This window comes from Vidua macroura, chromosome Z (genome assembly GCF_024509145.1).
Source record: "Vidua macroura isolate BioBank_ID:100142 chromosome Z, ASM2450914v1, whole genome shotgun sequence".
Lineage (NCBI taxonomy): Eukaryota > Metazoa > Chordata > Aves > Passeriformes > Viduidae > Vidua > Vidua macroura.
The window spans coordinates 18,771,735-18,797,388 of record NC_071611.1 but is presented as its reverse complement, the minus strand read 5'-3'; the positions used below and the strand labels follow the sequence as shown (position 1 = coordinate 18,797,388).

Genomic DNA, 25,654 nt, shown 5'->3' with positions numbered 1-25,654 from the left:
TAGCACTTAGCTCAATTCTAGGAGAGTGTAACTCTGCTTCTACAAATGTACAGAAAGATCACATGCGAATTTATTATACATTAAACTTTATCTATCTTGATGCTTTAGCAAAAGGATAAACCTATGTAAATATAAATCAGGAATCTGGAAATTTTTAATAAGCATATCCAATATTCCTTGAAAAAAAACGGGCCTTAGCTTTATATTCAAAGATGAAACAAAAACTATTGGCTTAATTTCTGGAAAATTATTTAATGATAGTCAAGCAAGTTTACCTTATGGAGAATCAGGAAATCTTGTTAAAAAGGGTTAAAGTTTGATTAATCTTAGATTTATCTTTCTTTCCAAAAATTTTTGCAGCAGTTGTAATGTTAAACACCAATGAACCTTAACCTGCTGGACTCATTCAGCAACAGTTTGCACTCAGCAAACACAGAGCTGCAATACTTATTGTCTTTACTATTTAAAACCAGCTTTTTTTTCCCAGGAGCTGTGGAATTAATCTTGGTAGATGTTAAACTGCAAAAAGAGGCACAAGAGCATGAACCTGTTTTCCCATGCAAGTGCAAGAGTTGCTTTGCCTCTTTCAAAAGGTCCATGCTCTTGTCTCTTGCACACATCTCTAGGCAGGTTCAGCAATCATTGAAATTAATGCTTCCAAGAATAGCCACAGAGCAATTCATATGACATGAATACTTTATGTGTATCCATACCTCCAAGCATCTTAAGTTTGTTTCACGGTCATTTTCTGCACTATTGCACTTTAATGATTGCGTTCAAGTTTTGATCTACACCTTGTACTAAGTTAATTTCTTCACTAATTCTGTATGTAATATAGAGCTCATTTCAGATACCATTTGCTTAATTTACACAGGAGGGCTAGATGCTGAACAGTAACTCCAGCACATGACAGAGCAGAAACCTCACTGCTTCTTAGTGTTCATGGTTCATTGCTTCTACAGGGCTTGAACGTCTTGCATACTCAATGTGCTCAGCTTCTGGGTGGGTATACCAGTTTTGTTACTTCCCTACTTTACCACCACAGGCCTGTATTTTGGGAGCCTGCAGAGAAAATACTTATTTACCTGCTGCCCTCTCCTCTGCCTTTTCCAGTTGCTAGGCAAAGCTTCAGTGCTTTGTAGGAAGCAAGTCTCAACAACAGTGCTGGCAATCAAAAACCATTTGTACCAAAAAAGTTTCTGACACCACTTGTAGACTAAGCACAACTGCAACAAACAGACTTGCTTTGTTTGTCTGAAGTCTGACTGATTGTTGCCAAGCAGATTTCCTCAAAATGACTGTATTATTTATTCTTTCTAATTCTGTATTTACAAAGAAAGGAATGAAAAGGGAGAAGACAATTGTGCTGCTGGTATGAAATGCTCTGAGTGGGGGATGGACTACATGACCTACATTCTTCAGTGAGTCAATGCACCAGCATCCACATGGTGTGAATGAATTAATGACTGGAGCTACACCAGTAATGGCTTTCTACTTCCCCAGCAATCCCACCAAGCCCAAAAGCTTGTCCATGTGACAGTAGTCCCTCTACTTCTGGGGGGATAGGTAGGACGTAGTGAGAGGCCCTAATGAAGGTCTGTACTTTTTAGCATCTGCCTCTCATAGACCATCCACATCCACAATTACTGTAGCACGTTTGTTTCACAAAGCTTGGCAAAGACAACAGGAAAGAGTGTCCAGGCATACTGCAGCTCAGCAATTATGATTTCAGCAGAAAAACTGGAGTAAAAAATGCTATTACCCCACACCTGTTCCAGTATAGCTGCCAGCTCCATAAGTGAATAGGATGTACTTCACAGTACAACTGACAGAGACAAAAAGACTTGACAGCAGTTTATAAATAGAGTGCAGTGGTGGAAGCAGCCTGAAAGTGTTAAGGCTCAACAGTGTTAAATGGACAGTAAAATTACAACTCGGCATTCACGCCTGTTACAGTGGCAGCACAGTTGGTATCCTGTGTCAGAACAGAAAACAGCCCAGGTTTCAGGTATATCTGACAGAAACAGAAACAGGTTAAATCTGAGAGGTCTTATTTCACATCCAGTAATAGTACCTGAATGGATGCTCATAGTCACTGCTAAAATTTAGTCCAGGTTCTGGCAGCATACAGAACAAAATTATAAACTTAGGGTCTGGTTTCCTTGTTTTCTTCTGTATCCTACCTGTGGTTTAGTGTACTACTGATCAGATGGGTTTTCTGATCCTTCTCATAGATATATCCATTTAACAGAAACTAAAACGACATTCATATTTCAGTATCTGAACAATTAGGCTCACTAAGTTTCTGTCTCTATCTCACCTGTTACTGGTGAGCAGAATTCACCATGTCAGCTAGATAGCCACCATAATGGTGGTATAGAAAAACATCCCAGCTCTAGATGATGCAGACATGATGGCAACATTTAAACAGGGAAGAGAAAACCTGTCAGCAAGACCCTGGAACTGAAATCAGGCACACAGTAAAGGTGCACAAAGGTAAATCTGTTGACCTGGGGGTTGAAAGTACATGTAGAACACATTATGGTAGAGTAGCTGGAGAATGGTAGTAATAATAGCCAGTAATAATGGTAATAATAATAGACAGTATAACTACCATGACAGGAAAACCAAAAGGCAGTAAATATGTAAAACCAAAAAAACCAGTAAAACCAAAAAGAAGTATTGTTGCTTTATCTAACATAATTTAAAACTACACTGTAATTTTTTTTCCTTTTTATTCCATACAAAAGAATTACACACTACAGTTGGGAGGTTTTCCATTATGTACTTAAAAAAGTTAATACTGTGCAAACCTTCATAATTCTGAAGTAAAATCTCAGGCAGATCTCCCAACAGTTGTAGCCAAAAAGACGCTGCCATCTTGTACATTATTGTCTTTAAAAAAACATTCAGCAGGCTACATCAATATGTATATAGCCAACTAATGTACTCTCTCTGTCATGTTGAACAATATTTTAAACATTTGTATGGATTCTCAAGGTAACTTCAAAAATTTGCTGGCAGCTATTAACTTCTAATGTACAGAACAGGATGTTACGTCAAAAAAAGGTTGTTTCTTGTAAGTATTTATTACATTACCAAATTCATTGAACTGAAAAATTTTTCCATGCAGAAGGTATTTTTTTTCTGTATATCTAAATGCAGAATACCCATCTGGACTGTAAACGGCATAATTATATTCCACAGTTTAGCAAATAAAGAGATTAACATAAGCATATATATCAAAATACTTAATAAATATGCTGTGTTCTCAAAATTTGATTTATCAGTTAGCCTCACTGTAACATAAATTTTGACAAGGCTTCACAAGAGTTTAAAATAAAAACAAGAATCAACTACATATCTCGTATACTGTGCAATTCCAGGACAAGGTATGAGTCTATTTCACTAATACAGATCAGGAAACTGACTTGGAAGTGGAATTATTAGACACTCGTTTGTTAGAAAGCTTCTTAGATTTCACTAGTATCAAGAGGCTTGACAGACCATGTATCAAACAAGTGCCTCATAGTCCTCCCTTAAATGCAATTTGCTTTTTCGTTTTGACTAATTATACTGAATATAAAAGTAATATATACTTCTAACATTAGATACTTACAGTGAAAATACCCATTAGCTGAGTATAAAAGAGTCGACTTATTCCACCTAGTATTATTAGACCCATGAAGGCAGATAATCTTAGGAGAGCAAGTTCATGTCTAAATACAAACACGTCCTAGAACAAAACAGAAAGAAGAGAGAGACGTTAGCAGTTACAAATTAGTTAAAGTCTTTGAACCAAGTGGAAATAGCAGATAAGAGCTGCAAGAGGTGTTCTCAAAGCCTTAAAGCTGAAGGGAAATATTGGATTCTGAGCTACATTGCACATTACTGGTAGATTTACTTATGTTTTAAAAGCAGAAACTCATAATATTTTCTTTATACATGTTAACAGTTGGGGGTTTATTTTGCCAGACTGTTAAAAAAACTCCTTCAAGTAGTTAAGGTTTTGGGAATAGATCAAGCTCAAATGGATTATTTCTGAATCTTCCACCTCAAACTATGCCAGACTACTACACACAAGCTATATAATACAGAAAAACTACTCTGTTAAATGGTCTGATTTATTATACCTCGGCCACCAGGCACAGCACATTACATTTTTACATCACCTCTTCCGAAAGCAAACAAACACCATTCCAAGACTGACACTTGAAGATTGTACCTACGAAGTCCAAGTACCCATACTGGATTGTTCTTACTGTAGTGCTGTCTATTATCCGATATAAACTTATCTCCAACTTTTAAATTTTGGCCTTGAGTGGATTACTGCCACTTTGGATAAGGGTGAACAGTACAGATGCTTCAGGGCACACATAAATATCGATGTATTTGATCAGCTGCATTGGAAAGTCTGTTCTCAACCAGCAGAAAATATGAAAAGCATGACAGAATGTTATGTAATGTCTTCAAAGGATAGAGCACCTTATTTTTATCAGAGAAGAACATTTGTGGCAGTTACATTAGGTGTACTGTGACTTCAGACCCCATTCTCTTATTTTTAAGTTACAATTATGTTCTCAAGGTTGTCTTTTGAATATACACATCTGTTTTTTCCACTTACAAAAGCTAGGTCATGGCAGGAAAGTATTAAAGCCTTCCAAGTAAACTTCATATTACTACCAGAATAAAGAAGAGAACTGAATGAAAAAACAAAACAAAACAAAAAAACCAACCAAACAACAAAACAACAACAAAAAACAACAACAACCCCTCCACCCAACACTGCTCATGTTCAACCACTAGAACTTGAGGAAGCAGAATACTGGGTTTTAATTAAACAGAGAATAGTTAACGCAAATTATGTTTAGCAAAAAAAAAAAAAAAATCTATTTTTTCATTTAAGTAATTTCCAGGAAGGTTCAAAATATAAACCCAGGAAAAAAAGTTTAAACTGCCTACTAAAGCTGTGAAGAAAGTCAGTATTTAATGAACAAGTAAAAATAACTAGTTAAGCAGCTAAAACAAAAAACAATCCCCAACTTTTCTGAACTATTGTAATGGTGCATCCCCTCTCCCCTCACTTGTTTACACTGGCCTTTCTTGCTGCTGTAGAAAATAGATTAATTTCCATTTCTTTTAATGCTTCTTACTCATTTAATGAGTTAATTCAAAGATAAATGAACTCAAAATAAAAGCAGTCATACTATTCTTCATTTCCCTTTCCACTAGCTAATGAAAGCTTTAAAGAAAAGTAAGGTAAGACACACCTTCTACTAATTGTAAAATACATCTTCATATCTTCATTGTTATGTTTTATTATATTAGACTCGTTTTGATGTATTCAAGCTCAACTTCACAGAAGAGTGCCAACAGCAAAGTTAAATTCTGAATCTAGCATGACACACCCTCATTAGCACCTCACGCAACTTTCATTTACAAGAGCTTCTTCTCCTGAACACCATTTTCAGCATGAAAAAAATACATCACCAAACACATGACAAAAGAAAACCCTAGCATACAGAAGTTGTATTTTCACCTGACTCTTTTAAACCATGTCAAACTGGAGTTATCTTTAAAGATACCGTTAAAAAAAGATAGATCTTTTAACACTAAAGAACACAGAATCATAGAATCACAGAATGGTCTGCATTGGAAAGGAACTTAAGGGTACCCTAGTCCCAACTGCCCTGCTGTGGAAGGGACAGTTTTCTACAGGAGGTTGCTCAGACCACCATCACATCTGGCCTTAAACACATCCAGGGACAGGGCATCCAAAAATTCTCTAGGCAACTTCTTCCAGTGCCTCCCGAGCCTCTGAGTAAAGAATATCTTCTTAATATGTAATCTAAACCTACTCTGTCAGTTTGAGGCCATCCCCCTTTGTCCTGTCACTACATGCTCCTGTAAATAGAAGCACAGTATCTTTCTTGTGGGATCCCCTCAGATAATGGAAGCCTTCTCTTTTCCAGCATGAAGAAACCCAATTCACAGAATCACTAAATCATTAAGGTTGAAAAGGACCTCTGAAGATCATCCAGTCCAAGCCCCCTGCCAAAGCAGGATCACCTAGAGCAGGTGACACAAGAAGGCATCCAGGTGGATTTTGATTCTCTCCAGAGAGGGTGACTCCACAGCCTCCCCAGGCAGCAGTTCCAGTGCTCTGCCACCCTCAGTGTAAACAAGTTCTGCCTCATGTTGAGGTAGAATGTCTTGTGCTTTAGTTCATGGTCACTGTACTTAAACCAGTTGCTGAGCAGCACTGAAATGATTCTGGCATCATCCTCCTGACACCCACCTTTGAGATATTTCTATGTATTGATGAGATCCCCTCTCAAGTCTTCTCCAGACCAAACAGTCCCAGCTCCCAGAGTCTCTCTCCATGAGAGAGAAGCTCCAGACCCCTGATCATCCTTGTGGCTCTCCACTGGACCCTCTCCAGTAGCTTTTTGTCTCCCTTGTGCTGAGGAGCCCAGAACTGGACACAGCACTCCAGGTGTGGCCTCACCAGGGCTGAGTAGAGGGGGAGGATCACCTCCCTCGACCTGCTCGTCACGCTCTTCCCAATGCACCCCAGGATGACATTGGCCCTCCTGGCCATGGGGGCACTGATGGCTCATGGACAGCTTGTGATGCACCAGCAGTCCCAGGTCCTTTTGCACAGAGCTGCTCTGTAGGAGGGCAGCCCCAGCCTGTGCTGGCACTTGGGGCTGTTCCTCCCCAGGTGCAGGACCCGGCACTTGCCCTTGTTGAGCCTCATCAGGTTTCTCTCTGCCCAACCCTCCAGCTGATCAAGGTCCCACTGAATGGCAGCAGAGCTTTCAGGTGGATCAGCCACTGCCCCCACTTTAGTGTCACCAGCAAACCTGCTGAGGGTGCATTTGATCCCTTCCTCCAAGTCATTGACAAGGAAGTTGAATAAGATTGGTCCCAATACTGATCCCTTGGGAATACCACTGACTGCAGGCCTCCTGCTGGACTCTGCTGCACTGATCGTGACCCTCTGAGCTCTGCCTTCAGCCAGTTCTTGGTCCATCTCACTGTCCATTCCTCTAATCCACATTTCCTGAGCTCACCTATGAGGATTTTATGGGAGACAGTGTCAAAAGCCTTGCTGAAGCTCAGGTAGACAACATCCACTGCTCTCCCCTCATCGACCCATCCTGCCATGCCATCACAGAAGGCCACAGATTGGTCAAACATGATTTGCCTTTGGTGAGTCCACCTTGACTACTCCTGATGACCTTCTCTTCTTTTATGTGCTTGGTCACGGCCTCCAGAGTGATCTGTGCCAATACCTTTCTAGAGATGGAGGTGGGGCTGACTGGCCAGTAGCTTCTCAGGTCCTCTTTTTTGCCCTTTCAGAAGATGGGAGTAACACTGGCTTTCCTCCAGTCAACAGGCACCTCTCCTCCATCATTTTTCAAAGAAGATGCAGGGTGGGTTTAGCAACAACATCTGCCAGCTCCCTCAGCACCTGTGTGTGCATTGCATCAGGGCCCATAGATTTGGGGTTTTATCTGCCTAGCCAATCTCTAACCAAACCCTCAATGGCCAAGGGCAAGTTTTCTTTGCCAGCCTTCCTCTCTTGCCTCCAGGGTCTGGGGTTACTGAAGGATGGCCTCAGCAGTGAAATCTGAGGCAAAGCAGTAATTCACTCTGCCCCCTCTGTGTCGTCTGTCACCAGGTTTACCAATCTAAATTCAGCAGTATCCCCACATTGGTGGGGATCTTCCTAATATTTCTTTTGCTGCTGATATACTTGTAGATGTCTTTCTTGTGATCCTTGATATCCCTCTACAGACTTAATTCCAATGGGCCTTTGCCTTTCCTTATTGCATCCCTGCATTCCCTGTCCATACTCCTATATTCCTCCCATATGCCCTCTCTCTTTTTCCACATTCCTAGCAAATGAATTCCTAAGCAATTTTGAACTGGAAATCAATACTGGGCCCTCATATCTGTACAGACAGAACAACATTTTTCTATAGAAAACCAGAGTATATGCAGTAACTGACATTTTTAGCAATCAGACTTTAATAATAGAATTACACAATTCTACATGGGAATAGAAATGTTTAACTCCATGAAAACAGAAGAAAAGACTATTTTTAAAAACCATAATAGTAATGATAATAATAACAATAATATGGTTAGGATGCTGCAGCTTTGCATAAAAGCTCAATGCAATTTGGTTTTATTATTCCTTTTTAAAACTGACAAGAACTTTTTTTTCAGCTGAGAAAATCAATCAAAACTATAATCAATCAAAACTAGTCAATAACTAACCAATCCCTCTTTCAATGTGTTTTGAACAGATCCTCTTGTTCAAACACCACTTAGTATTCACTAGTCTCAGTGCAGTGTGACTACTGAGTTAGTGTGATTTTGGATTTTGCGGTGCAGGCTACTTTTGCTAAGAGAAAGAACTATACAGACTGAGCCACAAAGCATACACACAGATTACCTGACACCACCAGTGCATGAACATTCAGCTATCATGGCACAATAGAGTTTTGTTCCACAGCAGATTTTTTTACATTGCGCCAGGCTGTCATATATAGCCTTGGCACAGATGTTGAATGCATATTCTTTACAACATGAGAGCTTTCCTTCAGGTAGCCTCTTTCTAATCTTCTTTATGTCATCTCCACAGCTTAACTGGTCTGCCAAAACCTCATGTTCACAGAGGTTGCTGCCACTGCCTTTCTACTTAGCAATTCCTACACCACATGTATTCCTACACCACATTCCCTCTTGGCTGCTGCCTGTTCTAAAGGTTTCTAAATTTCATTTAGCTGCTACTTCTATCTATCCAGTCAAACTGCAAGAATTCTTAGTTACCCATAAAAATGCACAGAAATGTGAACAATAAGAACTTGTCACAAAACATGTGTAGGTCTATAGGATTATGCTGAAAAATGGACTACAAACCATGAGATCTGGTATCTTTATCTCAATAGGCAATTCTAAAACATTCTATAGAAAGTCTCCAGGACAGATAAACAGTAGACTTCCTCAACCCTACAGCAGAACGCATGCCTCATCTTCATTTGTGAGCATCAACCACTATAGATGACCCCTACAATGAATGCAACCACTGACTAGGTCAACAGCTACGACAGCTTTATGCTACCATACAGGAGAGGTTAAAAACTACAATGGGTCCAGCCCTAGATTGTAGTCCATTATAAGATCAATACTTCCAAATTCAACTCTCTTGGTACTCTACCTACAATAACAATAAAAAAAAGCTCAAAAACATATAACAAGTCCCTGCCATGTGCACTATAGTATCTTCATAATTTTTCATTTACAATGGAAGATTAATTTATTCAATCTTTATTCTTTACTGAAATATGACACACATAGAGATCAATACACAAGAAAATATATAAAGAGACCCCTTCTTTTCTTGGGGAACGATATTTTGTGTAACACATGATAAACTACTTGTCTGTGCTCAGTTGTAAATGCCTGGGATGTCTGCCCCAGCCAGATGATGAAGTCAGTCTATCAACTTGGCTATCACAAAACAGTGTAGAAAGACAGGCTTTCAAGAAAGCAAACTAAAAAATACAAAATACAGACTGCAGGTTTTGCAGGAAGAAAGAGGAAGGACTTAATTCGATATTCATGTACTGTCCTTATAACTACACTGTAGGAGAGCAAGGTTGGGTTGGTTTTGCAGAATGCTGAGAAGGAAAATTTTGATGTTTTCATTTTTTAAAAAACTCTCCCATCCTGTACATAATTTTGTGCTTCTCAGAGAAAATTTTTCCTTTTAGACTCCCTTTACAGTATAAATGTAAATGTTGGATAATACGTATTTCCAGATTTTCATTAATATTTGTCAGTGCATAATATTACTGCAAAAAATCTTTTTCCAAAGTCAACAACAATGATTTGTAATTGCAGAAAGAGGAACAAAATAACAAAGGGTCCTAAGTTGTCAGGAGGTTTGGCTACGACAATTATTGCAGCAACATTTCTAGCAAACAGACTGTATCAGCAGAATTCCTTCTGCTTAAAAGATTAAAAGCCTTCTATAAATAAGGTAAAATATACTGCCAAAGCATTTACTTTTGCAATTTGACCAGCTGTATCTAGAATCTGTGCCAGCACAGCCATAGAGAGAGCAACTATGTAGTGATAAAGTATTTCTTTAATATTTATTCTTCTCATTTCACTATGCACAAGATTGACTCATTCCTAAAAGATACAGGCCTCCTGACATTTTTTCATAAAGATGGAAAATTAACAATATTCCTGTGTTAACCTCTGAAAATCACCAAAGCTTGCAGAAGAACTAATACGCTGATTTTATTCAAACAATGTATTTTTCTTGTGCTATCATCCCACATAATCAATTTAATTACAATCTCCTTTATTTCTAGCAGTAATTGCACTCCTCCTGCTGGACAAACAGAGGTAACAACCATACTTTCTGGCAGTGTATCAGTTACAAGAACCAAGACTGCTATGAAGCAATTTTCTGCAGTAAGAGGTGAAGCTGAAAGATTGCATCTCTACAGAAACGGCTTCGTCTATCATCTTTAGAGCTATCACACTTAGAACAGTTATTTAAAAATGTTTGGGGTTTTCTTTCTTGACCCTTTAGAAATAAAAACACAGGTTTTAATTCAGTAAGAGATACTAACATGCTGGTCAAATTTGCATAATGCATTAATTAGTACTGTAATAAAATTATTATTTCACAATAGCAGTAAAAGCAATTTTAATTCTACAGCTTCTGTGTTTTGTACTACTTTATATCTGAAGAATAAAAATTTAGATGAAGGCACACTGCCAAAAAATTCCTAAGTATTTTAATGAGCAAGAATAAGTTTAGAAAAAAAGCATCCAGTTCTTTGAATCTGTTCTAAACACTAGACCCTGTCAATTCAGAAAATGTAAGCACTCAGTTACAGCAAAAATTTCAACAAAGAACAGCACTTTTGTGAAAGGCTGAAGGTACAGCACTCTCTGGAATGCTGAGGTACCTCAGCTTTAATTGATATGAAGGAGATAAAAAGAATCTTGAGGTATGCTTGCCTAAAACCCTAACTACTATACTAAGCCAATCTTTTCACCAGTCCTGCTCATTTGGTGTCAAAAAGACATAGTTCTGACAAAATATTATGTGGCACAAATCTATACAGCGTCACATCCTTAGCAACACTTCAAAAAATCAGCTTCATGGAACTCTGGTGTCATCTTCCAGGCAGATATTGACTAGGCATGCCAACTATTTTAGTTTTCTCTACTTTACTGTGTGCTCTCCTATTCTGCAGCTGAAAAACTGAGAAAGCTAAATACTATTTAGTGTTACACTGTACTTAACAAAGGTCTGAACAGCCCAGACCTGCTCTGTCTACTGTTTTTCTATATTGCATAAACATATTTTACTCTCTGGGACACAGAATACTGTATACTATAACACAGATCCACTTTGTAAAAGGAAGAGTTTAATTTGAAGTGTTCACATATGGAAATTGATAAAGCCAAAAAAAAACCACAGGTAAAACTAAACAAAACTAAAAGAGCAAAGTAAGTGAATCCTTCCACAGTTCTCTGCAAACTTAGGCAGCCAAATACAGGAACCTGATCCCCTCTTCAGGCCAACACATTAAAATGGGTTAAAGTAATTGTCGCACATGCATTCTGCCTTCTAACCTGCCACCTGTCAAAGAAGTGGGTATTAAAATTAAGTCTCTCTCCAAACAAATTCAAATGAATCCAGTTTTACTGGCAAGAACAAGTTTTATACATATTCATACTTGTTTTTTGAATTGTCATTATTAATGATTATTTATTACCACCTGTTTAGGTGTTGTAAAATATCTGAAGTAAACATGATTTCCATTTCCCTCTCTTGCACAGACTACTCTCAAGGCAAATAATTTGGCTACTTTTCATACTGCTTTTAAAAAGCAAGGCTAACGGACAGAATTTTGGCTTGTTACCTAATACAATGTAACTACATAAAGCAACACATTCAGGGAATATTCACAATAAAAAGGAAACATCCTACCATGATATTATTGTTTGAGGCTAACAAGTCTGTTTCAGTGCCTATTGAAAGATGCTCCAAGCAGACAGAAAATTATTTTCTGTTCCATATTTCTAAAGTCTCTTTAATGATTTAAATGGCAGTATTGATGTAGATGGAAAAAATAATTCAATTCCTTTAGAATACAAATTTTCTCAAGAACGAGTTACAAAAATCCTCAACTTTGGAATGGTCTACATAATAAAAACTTGGTATCTATGAATTTGAATATACATTTGAATATAGTTTTGAATTATCCAAGTAATACAGACTTCCTACACTTTCAGCTCTCCTTTGCCACATCATCTTCATATACACTTTTATGGGAACATCACACCCACTTCAGACTGACACAGGAACAAGTAAGAAGCTCGGAAGATTATGCCCCAACCTTTTCCAGAAGCAGAATTTTTCACAAAGTGAAATTCTTATATAATGTAGGACACAAAATCATGCGACAAACTTTAGTTGTTCAAAAAAATGGAAAATGGGACTTGCCTTACCCAAAATGAAGGGTCAGGCTCCAGTAGCCTGGAAACATGAGTATGATATTACCAGCACAGAGCATGCTGGGTGTCACATCAACACAGAATTAAAAAATCTTCTGCACCTCAGTATCTTCCTCACCTCAGTGAAAAAATCTCAACAAAATATAGAGTGCAATATCTGAGATGATCTTATTCTCTTATGACATTTGGAATGCTACCTAATTTTGAAAATGTTTTGAACTTGTTTTCTAAGTTTTTCTCTTTAGTGTACTTGTATTTGTTATAGTCCAGTAGAAATACAAAGTTCATTTTAGATTTAAGCTAGAAATTCTTATGGTTCTTCATAAGCAAGAGAGCATAATGGTTTTCTTATAAAGAAAGAGTTCTAACTTTGCTGTTCTGGCATTTTCAAGCACTGAGCAACTTTCAAGCAACCTTCTCCAATATTCTGAATACTACAGATAATAGGCATAAATGAGCACCAGAAAGCAGCTTTACAATATAAGTTTCATAGTGGAAGGAAGTCCTTGATTTTTTACTCTACTCCAGTCGGTAAGCCCACTTTCTCTGCTTTTTACTGATGACAAGACTTGGAAATACTATAACTATATATAGTCCACATGAAATAAACCAAACTTAATTCTCCCTTAACCCACATAACCGTTTCAAAGCAACAGAAAATACTGTTACAAAACCAATGTATATTTTTCCCCTTGTAAAATGATCATGTGTTTTTCTCCTTTCTTAAAAAAAAGCAATATCAGCTTTTTTAAGCATGATATTAGGATAGCTATATATTCTGCATAAATGTACTTTGGAAGAAGTAAAAGGAAATTTGAATACATCTAAAATAGTTACCTTAATTCTTTCCAGTACTAATAATCACTTCCAAAGAAAGCCAACTGGTTCTTCCCTCCTTTCCTAGATTCCTAAGAGAACTAGCATTGTGTTTTTAACACAAATAAATCATATGCCCTGTCATAAAAATATTTTGCTACTTACCATAAATCAGTTTGCTTAGTAACATACAGCTAGTTGAACTCTCTTCATTGAGAGTGAACCTGAGCCACCAAAAATGTGCAATAACTAGATGCCAAAACAAATTACATTGCAATACTCATTGTTTGCTTCACAGAGAAAACAGGCTCTTACCCAGTTTTCTTTTTTCAGAGGCAAAAAGTAGTAGTAATGGCAAAAGTCAAGTATCAGCGTATAGGAACTAAGGATCTGAGTGTAGAAACACAGCTGCAAAAACAGCCAGTGATTGTCTTCACCAACACAATTATTAATCCTGCAGAGAAACAAAGTGTGCATATATAAAAACCGAAATACAAATACTAAAGTTATGATACTGTGAATAGAAGACTTTATGATTGCTTAAGGAGCAAACTATGGAATCCCCTGCACCACAACTTAAAGCCTAGGTTGTGCTGCTGAGATCATTGCTTAGAACAGGAGTTCTCCTGTTCTTCTCTGTATTTTTATATAGCAAAGATACTACTGCAACTTTAAGTAAAACTCTAGTAATAAAATTGTTTTTTGAAAGTCTGCAAAATTTCACAGTAATATGTCTTATCTTCTGCTACTCAATACATTTCACAGGTCATGAACTACAAAAGTGCAAACAAAATGGAAATGCAAACAAATGTTTTAAAATAAATGCCATCACAGGCTACCCCAGTAACAAAGAAACATGACTTAAAAATGAACCAAAGCCACAGAAGACAATACAGACATCCCTATTCAGAAATTCCTGCATACTCCAACATGAAAAGAGTAAACACAAGGATTCTATCTGTACAAAGTAGAAAATCAAGTCACATGGATGCAATTTCATACACGCATTGGCACAGACAACAGTACCAAGCTAAGCCAGCATGACAGAAGCAATATACTATTACTATTCTCTGAAGTAGAAAAACTTGACAAAAAAAGGTAGTTTGAAAAATGGCCTAAACCAACCTAAGGGAATCCTGACATCAATTTTGTCCTGTGCAGTTTGTCTTGTAAAAATTATACCTCAGAACTACTTTCAGAAATATTTATTTTCACTTTGAGTTTTACTCATAGGTATAGGAAAGCTCAAATTTATTACTTCCTTGCTTTAAATGCCTAAATGATTAAGCACCACTGGGAAAGAAACAGAAAAATGAGCAGCAGTCAAGACCACAAATTTCAGAATGATTCACTAAAACAACAGTAGATAATTAGAAGAAAATGTCCTGGTTTTACCATGGACAGTGGTGATCCATCCTCCTCACGCAATGTCCACAGCGACTGCAATGGTGTGAACGCTTTGGTCTCATCATACTACATTTGTTACACAGCTCCCAATGTTCTTGTTCTAGGTGAAAATGTAAAGACACGTTAGAGAGATTTAAACTCAGTAATGTGTACTCATAATAAATCCGTATACTTGTAAATCTAATTAAAAAAAAGAGATCTTACTATGATCTGAGAAGGATAAGCAACACAAAAAAAACTTTTTCCCACTGCTACCTTAATTAAACTGGAAGATATTACTGCTACTCCATGCCAGTTTCTGTCTCCAAAATGCCCTCTTTTTCTATAAATTTCTACAAAGTAATTATTACAGAACAAAAGCTGTGACTTAGATAAGGAAGACTGTAACTCAATTATTTCCTTACATTTCTACTGTGAAGAAAATTATCTGCTAGACAGAATCAAGACACAATCTCATTGCTATTCCAGAACCTCCTGAGGAAATACTGCTACTGCTAGCTCAAATATGACACACAGTGAACACTTCAGGAGCATCTTCCATTTCAACGCATTTTAATGACATGCGTATCACCATATGCAATTTTACATGTTAGACAACCACAGAAAGACATAGAGGATAGGCTTGTATTTACAAATATATACTATTTATAAATTACTAATATGAGGTTCTTTAAAAGCTGATCTCCAGAGATACTGAGTAGCTGAAAGTACCAAGAGAACTATTGCTCAACCTGGCTATTATTTATCTCAAAATGCACCACTCAGATTAGAGGAATTATTTGAAAATGAAAATTGTAATTATATGTACAAAAAATTCATCTTCACATAGGAAACAATAAGATTAACACTGAAATAATTCCAGTTACAAAAGCATATATTTTCTGTCTTTAAGGAAAACAGATGGACAACTGAGAAATACTTTGACTGTTCAAATTGTTTCTACCTAAATAATCTTTTTTGAGGCACAAAAATTTCTCATATCTCAGGGATAAAGGAAAAAAAAGGAAAAAAAATAGCATTTACAGTAGGACATTCTGAAATTTTATACTGTAAAACCCTGTGCCAGTGTAAACAAAATAAAGTTATATTTAGCACTTCTGAGCCACCTGCAGGCAGCTCTAATCTGGTCTTGCTTGCTGCAAAATAACATTTGGACACTGGAAGTAAAGAAACCCAATGTCTGAGATCACTAAACTAGTACTAATGACAGATGGAAACTGATTTACAATCTGTTCACATAAATCCAGTGTCACAAAGGTGTCGCTCACTAATAGGGTAGCTAGCAGCAGAGTTCAGAAACACCACAACTAATTTTTAACACAATTTATACTATGCAAAAATGTATCCTCCTGTCAGCCTAGAGCATACCAGACAATTGAAATGCTACCTCCAAAAGTACAATACCCCTGATATAATCAAAATATCGAAGTCATGACCTAGCCTAAATATTTCACGTATGGAAGTACTTATTAAGTATGACTGACATATGGACTGAATGGAGCACACAAAGGTTGGAGAGCTATACAAAGAGATACCTTAAATTAAAAGAAAACATTTGTGTACAAAGGGGATTTGCACTGCTCCGGGTATTTTGAAGGTAAATGAAGACTCCAATACAAATATTAACTGCCTGTAACTAGCGAGTGTCCTCATTATCCAACTCAGATTGCAAAATCCATGTTGGTCCTCCTGCAGCAAAAACTCTGACTCCAGAACCCAAGCTGAAACACCTGACATTTTACTGGATCAAAGGATCAATTGCCAGAAGCAGAAAGAACACTGGTATGAGAATTTCTGCAATTAGTGGTGACACATCTGAATCCCGGGGAGATAAACCCCTTTCTACAATCAGCTGTCTACTTCATGCACATCATATCATCAGCACTAAGGCTAAAAAGATCATGTTTCCAAACACATCATCCCAGATTTTCAGTAACATCAGGAAGAGAGAGCAAAATTTTATTCTGGGCATTCACCACATTTGAAGACAAGACTGAAGCATTCACCCTCACTGTATGGGACACATTTTCTTCATTCATGAAGTGTTATCTGTTAATGTGATAAAGCTCATGCTGTTTAACAGCCCTTCTCCAGTCTAAACTCCAAAGTAAAAGCCCTGTGCATTAGATAATAGCTCCCAATAGTTCATAAAAATACTGTCCTTCTCTGTGGAGAATCATTAAGGTTTTAAATTTCCTCCAACTTCTGGAGCACTGGATACCATACAGGAGTCGTGGGATAAATTTGCAAGGACAGAAAGGACTTGCTCAATCAGGTTGCTACTTTATAGAAATGCAGTGTAACTAGCACCATGGTTTGTTTTTTTGTTAACAGCCTATAGAATCATAAGACTCTGGAAAAAAACAGCAAAAAATACATAGGTAAAAACCAGCATAGGACTACCTTCCACCACGATTTTCAACATTGTATAAATTTACTTAGACAAAAGATACAGAATTAAAAAAAATAGCCATCTATAAACGTATTTCATTAAATATTATCAAGTTAGTAGCATATGCATCATGTTTGAAAGTCTAGAATGCAAAAAAAATCTTCCTGTGGAAAAATTTCCTAGTAGAAGGTCCTACAAAACTGAACTTTCTGATGGAATACAAGTTTAAGAAAAATAAGTTTTGAAACTACACAAGGAAAAGTGCTAGAAATTTACAGCTTTTAAAACCGTGACATACTAACTTTATTCAGCAGGGACAGCTTATGGTTTCCATTACATCTCACAAAGATAAATTTATTCCTAATTATTTTGAGGATATTAAAATAACTTTCATTCAATTATACAGAAACAAGTTAATGTACCTGTAATTGGTATCTTTGGATTTTCAGGTAGTTTTCCTGGATCTGCTACTGAGGCTCTAAATAATGAAGCTATACAAAACAATGAGCAGAAGTAATAACCTAAAAAAATAAATAAACATTTGTTATACCTTTTCATATGTGCAAAATACACTATATCAAAAAATACAGATGCAGCAGAACTGAGCTATAAAATACTCAACCTTCTCATTCCAGATATATTTTTGGTATTAAGTACACAACATTAAGTACTCCCCAATAAATAGAGTGAAAAAAGTAGTAAACAGTTCTGATAGCACCAGCAGGTGCTACTATGACCATAGTACTGTTTTTCAGAAGTTCCTCCACCATCTTACCACACAAGCACCAACATACCACACCTCAAAGCCTCCATATGAAAGATATTCCCAATAGTGCATCTTCACCTTTAAGTTTGTTCCAGCCATTTTTCAAGATTTTCCCCAGCAAAACTTGTATAAGCTAACCCACACAGGGACATATGACAAAACTAACAAAATTTAGATTCTTGCCAGTCATCACTACTATCACACCAAATTCTAACAGGCACTCACAGATGTGAACCTGAAATGCTGTCAACATGTTATAACTATAGGACATGAAAGCTACATTCAGGCTTTTCACCAGTTTCCACAAAAACAAATTCTACAGTAACACCTGTGAAATGAAGTGCCACAGCTTCTCAGAACACAAAAACATAGGACACATCCACTACTCTTACCCTTTATCTTACCTTTTGTCTTTACTTTCACCCTAGTTTTTATTTTCTGACAGGATTTTTTAATGTATATTAAGTAGAGACATCATTTTATTAGTAGAAGAAAGTTAAAATTACTTACACAAAACTGCCACAACTGAAATATTTCCCTCTTCATAATGAGGAAAAAGGATGACCTTTGGAATGAAGATTGTATTGTACAGCCAGACGAAGATAATTAGGCCCATGCAGCACCAACCCTGAGGGTCAACCACAAAGTGAATTCGTTGTCCCATTGAACACAAACAGATAATAAACTGTCACGACCCAGGAAGATAATCCTAAAGAGATAAATAATAAAAATATTTTTTAAAAAAGAGCAAATTAACTAGTGCAGCCTATAGGGTTCATACATTCAAATCCATACATTCAAGTAAGAAAGAAAAAAAAACTGTCAGCTGTTGATTTACGGAATTACATAAAAACTTAGAAACATTTCACATACATTTTTCACCAGGTAGCAAAACATTTGATTATTTCATTAATTAGTTATATCTCACTAAAAAGTAACATTTATCACCAAGATGCAAGCAAAACCACTACCTGGGAAAACTATTAAGTTATAGGTAAAGCAGCAACTGTCAGTCAGGTGGCAGCAGCAAAGAAAATTCTTCCATCAAAGTAAAAAGGTTGTAAAGCAAATACGAAATACAGGGAATTATTTCTGTTCCACAAAGATTCAACCCACCTATCTATTATAGTCACCCCCATGGTTGTTTTCTTGAAGCTTTTATGCTAAAATAGTCAAAAGCTTCACTAAGAATTCAGGGTTTCCTTGCTTAAAAAATGTCCTTCATAACATTAATAGCAAACCAACAGAGAAAGGAGTCATTACCCTGACATCTTTCACAAAGACTTTTAAAAATATCACACAATAGAACATTTTCTATTAATCACATTTAAAACCAAAATGTTTCCATCCTTACACTTTAGTGGGCTGGGTTCCTTTTGGTTTTGGACTGAAAAAAAACTCACCAAGTCCTACAATGTGAACTTCTGAGCTTCATAAACCAATCACCGTAACAACACAGCACTAAGTCCTAAACCACTATTCAGCAAAACTATCATGGAAAGGACCACTACTGTTATTTTTTTTGGCCATATTTTGACATATTTTATTATTGCAACACACACATCCCTCTTACCCATTGGTTTCCCCAGTTTCTGGGTTTCAGGAATCTTGTCCATTTCTGATGGTTTCTTTCCATTCCATTCAGCTTCTACTTGTTGCACTGAAATTTTATCAAACATCTGTTTCCAAGGGTTTTGCTTACTTGTTTCATGTTTGACTGTCCTCAATTGCATTCAAAATTTACTTAATACTATTCACAAATTTAATTGTCTTCTTTTCTTCTTCTTTTCAATCAAAAACTTCAATCAAAAACTCTAATCAAAATCAGACCCAAACAAGGTGTCATTTTTCCACACTTTGTGTTATTTATAATCACCCTTTGTTTGCTATTTTCTAACGTAACAGTGTTCCCATTCAAGTATCATTCAGATCCCCACCAAGTTCATGCGGCTACAAAAACCCCCACCACACGAGAAGCAGACAGAGCCTCAGCTTGTCAAGTCAGGCATGTCAAACCTCTGAGCTCCAGCACCAAGACGACGGTTCTTGTTCTGCCTGCAGCTCTGATCTACAGAGCAGGTTCTCAGCCCTGGCAGCACACATGGGACAGGCAGGTCTGTCCAGAAAAGCCTCTGAGCCATCTGTGCCTGAGTCCTGCAGCAGTACACATACTTGGGGTAAGGAACAATGGCGGGTCCCTGCTTCTGGGACAAAGACACCTCTGCTGGCTCAACCTGTCACCTGGCAAAGTATGCTGCTTGCCAGGGGCCTGGGTCCTGGATACTATGGACTGACTGTTACTGAGGCTGGTAGTAGTCTGGCCCTTACACTATTACCCTCAGCTGCTCTTCCATTCAGGCACCATGGATACAGCTGGGGGAGACCAGGAGCTTACCAAGCATGACTACACAGTTAACAGGTGCTGGCCAAGGTCTGACAGCCAAGTGGTGTCTCATTTATGCTGCTGATGAAGGGGGAGAACTTGAGGAGAAGCAGACAGATCCTGCAAATCAGCAAGTGGTTGTGCAGCATTTACAGTCATAGAACCTTCTATGAGGCTGAAAAACTGAGGGTGAAGGGGAACAAGATCCACCTGAAATTACATGGGGTAAAAGCATCTTTGCCAAGAGGCTGGTTAATCAGCTTTGAGAATGCTTAAACAAGGAATGATGATAGAGGAAGGTGGTGACCTCTGAATGAGCAAGGTAGTGGTGGTCATGGTTTGCAAGCAAAGGATGCAGGATGATGTGGAAAACAGATCTTATAATCAACCAAACCAAGGTGAAGTGGGGCTGCACCAAGTGTGTGCACACAATTGACACAGGAACACCACGTAGGTACACTAGGATAGAGTTAGGAAAACCAAGATCCTCCTAGAGTTGAATCTGGTGAAGTATATGAAATTTGAAAAGAGATTTGTACAGGTACATGACCAGCATAAGGAAGGCTAGAGAGGAAGTGTCAGCCTGCTCCTGAAAGTATCAAAATCATACAAAAATGTCAAAGCACCTTGTTTATCTTGCTCTTTCATGGGTAAGACCTGCCTTCTGGAATCGCAGGTCCCTGCACCTGCATCAAGACCCGTGGGAAAGTGTAGAGGACAAAAGACTTACTCTGAGCAAGGGAGGGTCAGATTAACAAACCTTTAAGTGAACTGGACCTAACACTTCCATGTGACCTGCTGAGGTGCCAACCTGAGTGCTGAGAGAGCTGGGTTTGTCATTCTCAACTACGTTTCAAAGTTTTATGCTGATGGGTGACATTCCAGAGGACTCAAGAAAACAAGTATCAATTAAAATCCTGTTTTCAAGAACAAGAAGGAGGAGCCAGGCATCTATCTACAGGCCTACTTGTCCCACCCTATTTCCTGGGAAGGTGAAGCAAACAATCCTGGAAACTACTTTCAAACACACGAAGGACAAGAAGGGGACTGGGAGTAATCACCATGAATTTACAAAGGGAAAATCATGCAGACTAATAGAAATACAGAGGCCAAAAAAAACCAAATGTAGCTAGAAACACTGCTGACCACTGAGGAATCCATCTGTTTTCCATCCAACCAGAGCAGCAGAGATTCCATGACTTCACAGTACTTCCTCAGAATGGGAAATAACAGCTCAACAAACAAAACAGAGAGATATAATTACTGAAATACTTGCTCCTGAGTGACCTACTTGTACAATGTGTGAGCAATAAGCATTGAGAAGGATTCAGGAGAAAACAGTAAGAATGCCTATCAAGAAAATATATTCCAAATTTTTATCCCTCAGTAACTTACTTTTCCCTGCATGGCCATATGCGCTTTTATAATTAGAAAACCAAAACAAACATCAGCCATGCTCAAAACCATACCTTGGACAGCAAAATCCAGAATTAAGCCAGAACTATTCAAATACAGGCCTCACTCTCAAGACAGGGTCATTCTTCATCTGTCTTCTGAATCTTCTGAAAGAGACAAAAAATAGTGGGATACACAAATAACCATTATCGCTTGTTTGAAATGCAGCATATAACAGGTTACTTTCTATTCTGCTTTTCAAGCCCCACCTTAATGAGTAGAGCTGTCTCCAAACTGACATGTTAATTTTAACTAGCATTCCTCAAATCTCAGTTCTAGGCCACTTCACAATTTTAATATATACTTAATAAGATGTAAGAGTTCAGAGAAAGGTCTGTGTAAAACTGCAGTACCGCCAGTGTATCTCAGTTACACACATTCGCTTCCCATTTCCTATAATGCTAAATAAAGTTTTATATTTTTCATTATACTTCATCAGCAATAGCAAATAAATGATGTCAATATACTGACTTACTCTGGCAAAGAGATTTTTTTCCCCTCTTTCTCTTGGTTTATGTACCGTGCATAAATATATAAAGTGTGAAGAATAATGAAAGAGGTTCAAAATCTGATAACTAGGAAGGAAGTACTAGATTAAAATTTAAGTCACAAACAAAGTGAATGTATTACTCTTTCAAACACAGTGCCAAAAAAAAGAGACAACTGATCTCATATAATTTTGGTCTTCAAAATTTGTAATTTCTGATCAGAAAAACTACAATATGCAAAGAAAATACTCAATGAGAAGGCTTACAACAAATAAACAGAGAGAAACAGTTAAGTGATTTATATCTGTATACACTCAAGATTCATACAAGCAATTAAATTCTCCAAGCAATTTTACAATTAAATAATTTAGGAGAAAACGTAGAGCACTAATGTCAGAGCTTTTGTGGTTTTCTTCCCTTGTGCCCTAATTTATAGCTATTTCTTCTAAATAAACAACTCAAATACAAGCAAATTGAAAGCAAACAGTGGCTGTGCCTGTGAAAAGCTTCAGCTGCACCAACACATGACTGAGTCTTTCCTACATTATTGAGAATTGTTCTTGACTTTCCAAAAAATACTTTTACTACAGGATGCCTGGACAGCATTTTTCCTAACCCTTTTCTTTCTGTGCAGTTTGCTCAATGGTATCAGTATTTTGTTCACTACAATCACCTGCAATATGACTCTTCATGTGACATCCACAGAATAATGAGACCACAGAATGAGTAAGGCAGGTGGAAAGTCAATTCCAAGAAATGAGAAAGCTTTGTGCTAACCAGAAATGTTAAGGTGAAATATAAATTGTTTTAATAGACTCATTTGAGTTCAACCTTAGTAAAATAAAAGGTACACCATTTTGCATCAAGAATGTCTGAAAGCATACTTAGAAAACTGTATTTCATAAATACACCCAATATAAGCAGTACTCAATTTCTCACCCTAAGAAGCACAACAGTCAGCTCTGGGGACATCCTGTTTCTTACATGTTCATGGGTGTTGCACTGATAAACAACACTGTAGCCCTCCTTGTTAAGAAAACTAAGACTTCTGAAATCTGACTTGCAGAACATTTTTCACAAATCCTTGAACAAGTGCAGAACAGCACAGATCAGTAACTTATTGTATTGTTCACAATGAAATATAATTTTAAGACTCCACACAAACTGAACAATACTATGCTCTATAATAAACATTTTGAGACTGGAAAAAACACCAGTTTCTAAAAAGGCTGTATCCTAAGCAAGTCAGAAAAAAATAACAAAAAGTAGAAACACGAGAGAGCCACACTTCTCAAATATTTGTGATAACTAGGGCAACAATCAACAGCCTTCCCTCATTTCTGGATCCACCTGCATTTTTACACCAGTGACTTTCCTGAAATCTGAAGAATTACTGCCAAAAATTACTGATACTAAAAAATACACTTAAACATAAAAAAAACCAAGATGGATTTGAACCAACCAACTAAACTTCTTTTACAAACTAGATTTTAAAGAAGTCACCTTATATTATCAAGTGTCAGAATAAAGTTATCATTAAGCTTTTTGCAAAACTTCTGTTTAACAAAACAGAATAGGTATCTGAATAGCCAGTTAACATAAGCAACAGCATATCTGTGCTATGACAAAACCCCACACACCTAGCATTTCTGTGTTTATACATTGGATGGTTGCTGCAGAGACCAGAGACCTCGGCACAAAGCAGTTGTTATGTGGCTGTTGACAGGTTTGTTGATGTAGGCAAGACATTCCCACCTAGTTACTTTTCATTGATAGGATCTAGCAAAGCATACCTGTAAACATCTACTGCATTTAAATGTCACTTGGGCTTTTAGAGGGATGTGGCTTGACATTATCATAGGCACACCTTACCTTATCACAAGTCCATCAAAACTATCTTCACCTACTGCTGACCAAACAGCCACTTGTAGAGAGATAATGTACGTTACTTTAAAAACATTACTGTTTGGACCAGCAATCTGAGGCGAACGAAGACCTACTATTTCATCTGACTAACTACTAGAGCTGGGAAATTGAACTGCGAAACCAAGGGACGCCAAGGCCATTGCATTTCCTTCTGCCGCGCTGTTGGAACACACACTTAATCAAAACCTCGTGCCTCTCCTACTACCACCTCAATACCAGCAAACACCCTCCTCCTCCTTTACAGGGCAACCAGCACCCTGGACCTGCATGAAAGCGACAGCATCATTTCCTTATTTCACAGCTGGAGGTACCCGGCAAGTCTGCCCAGGGTTCCTCTACCCAGCTCCCTGCACAGACAACAGCAATGCTGGAGGGGAGGTGCAGGGATGGAGGAAGCCCCGTAGACGCCCGCCCGCCCGGCGGAGCCATGCCCGCGGATGTGCCGGTGCCGGTGCCGCCGCCCCCCGCCCCTCCCGCCGGCCCGGCCCGCCCGCGGCGCCGCTCCCGGCCGAGAGGGGGTCGCGCGTGCCATCCCTCCCCCCCCGGGCACGCGGCGGAACCAACCGTGGGCTTCCGCCGCTCCAGCCGCGCGTGCGCGCTCCGAGCGCCCCGGCGCGCGGGACCGCGCCCCTGAGGGAGGGAGCGGCGGAGGCAGAGCCGCCCTTCGAGCCCGCCCGCGCCGACCCGGCCGTGAGCGTCTCGCCTCGTATCCGGGAGGCACGCACACGGCGGGCATGGCAGGGGTCTGAGTGTATGCAGCAGCGGAGGAGCCGCTCTCGAGGGCTGGTCTACCCAGCCCAGTGGGAAAGCCGTGTGACCGACGAGCCGCATTTCGCCACGGCTTCAGCTCGCTGTCACTTGCTCGTTCCCGAGCACGGACTTCAGTCAGCATGAGCGCTTTTCCGTACTTCATTTTTCCAGTGTCTTTACAATCCCCATCAAAACTGAGCCCTGCAGGCAAGGCTTCTGCCTCAGTCTCCAGGCTGCTCCTAGGAGAATCTGGCAGCTGCCCCAGCTACGCCTCATAGCTTGAAGTTGTATTAAATTAATAGTATAAACTCACACTAGCTTCCTTAAAAGAGACTTGCTTTACCTTGTATACCATATAACCGTGGTTTCACGGTGAGTGAAAGGCCCCAGCTCGCTGCAAGGAGGAGTTCAACCCCCACCTCTTATCCTCTATCTTGTCTCTCAGAATCTTAAAACCACCCATGAAGAAGAAAAATGCCTCTGGACTATGAATATAACATCAGAATCCCAGTACTTTCAACACCTTTGGCAAAACCCTGCAGTTATCTGGCATAGGTGGTTGTAGCAAGACCAACTTCAGGGACACCTAAATCAAAGAATCAGTTGGATGGTGACACCATAGATTTATTGCTGTTTTCCAGTATAGCAGCATGAGTGTGGGTTATGTGGTGAGTGGTCAAATCATATTGTATATGAATGCATGAAAGGGA

General features: G+C 38.4%; 1 protein-coding gene across 10 annotated transcripts in view; it reads right to left on the bottom strand.

Annotated features, from left to right (window-relative positions):
• ZDHHC21 (zinc finger DHHC-type palmitoyltransferase 21) overlaps nucleotides 1-25,107 on the bottom strand; it is an 80,474-nt gene extending 55,367 nt beyond the window's left edge. For 5 of the 10 annotated variants that reach the window (XR_008441111.1, XR_008441112.1, XM_054002447.1 and 2 more), the window contains exons 1-8: nucleotides 23,909-24,571; nucleotides 23,208-23,351; nucleotides 21,795-21,887; nucleotides 18,453-18,651; nucleotides 17,599-17,697; nucleotides 14,773-14,884; nucleotides 13,693-13,831; nucleotides 3,620-3,736 (exon numbers count right to left, since the gene is read on the bottom strand). Coding sequence is in view for 7 of the 10 variants with exons in the window: in XM_054002447.1 (XP_053858422.1) it covers nucleotides 3,620-3,736; nucleotides 13,693-13,831; nucleotides 14,773-14,884; nucleotides 17,599-17,697; nucleotides 18,453-18,606 (621 nt within the window). In the remaining 3 variants the exon portion in view is untranslated. Of the gene's footprint in view, nucleotides 1-2,320; nucleotides 2,511-3,619; nucleotides 3,737-13,692; nucleotides 13,832-14,772; nucleotides 14,885-17,598; nucleotides 17,698-18,452; nucleotides 18,652-19,515; nucleotides 19,589-21,794; nucleotides 21,888-22,941; nucleotides 23,030-23,207; nucleotides 23,515-23,908; nucleotides 24,572-24,758 lie in introns of those variants that run through there. The other 5 variants (XR_008441110.1, XM_054002443.1, XM_054002441.1 and 2 more) reach the window with 5 other exon arrangements.
• Nucleotides 25,108-25,654: the final 547 nt, after the last annotated feature.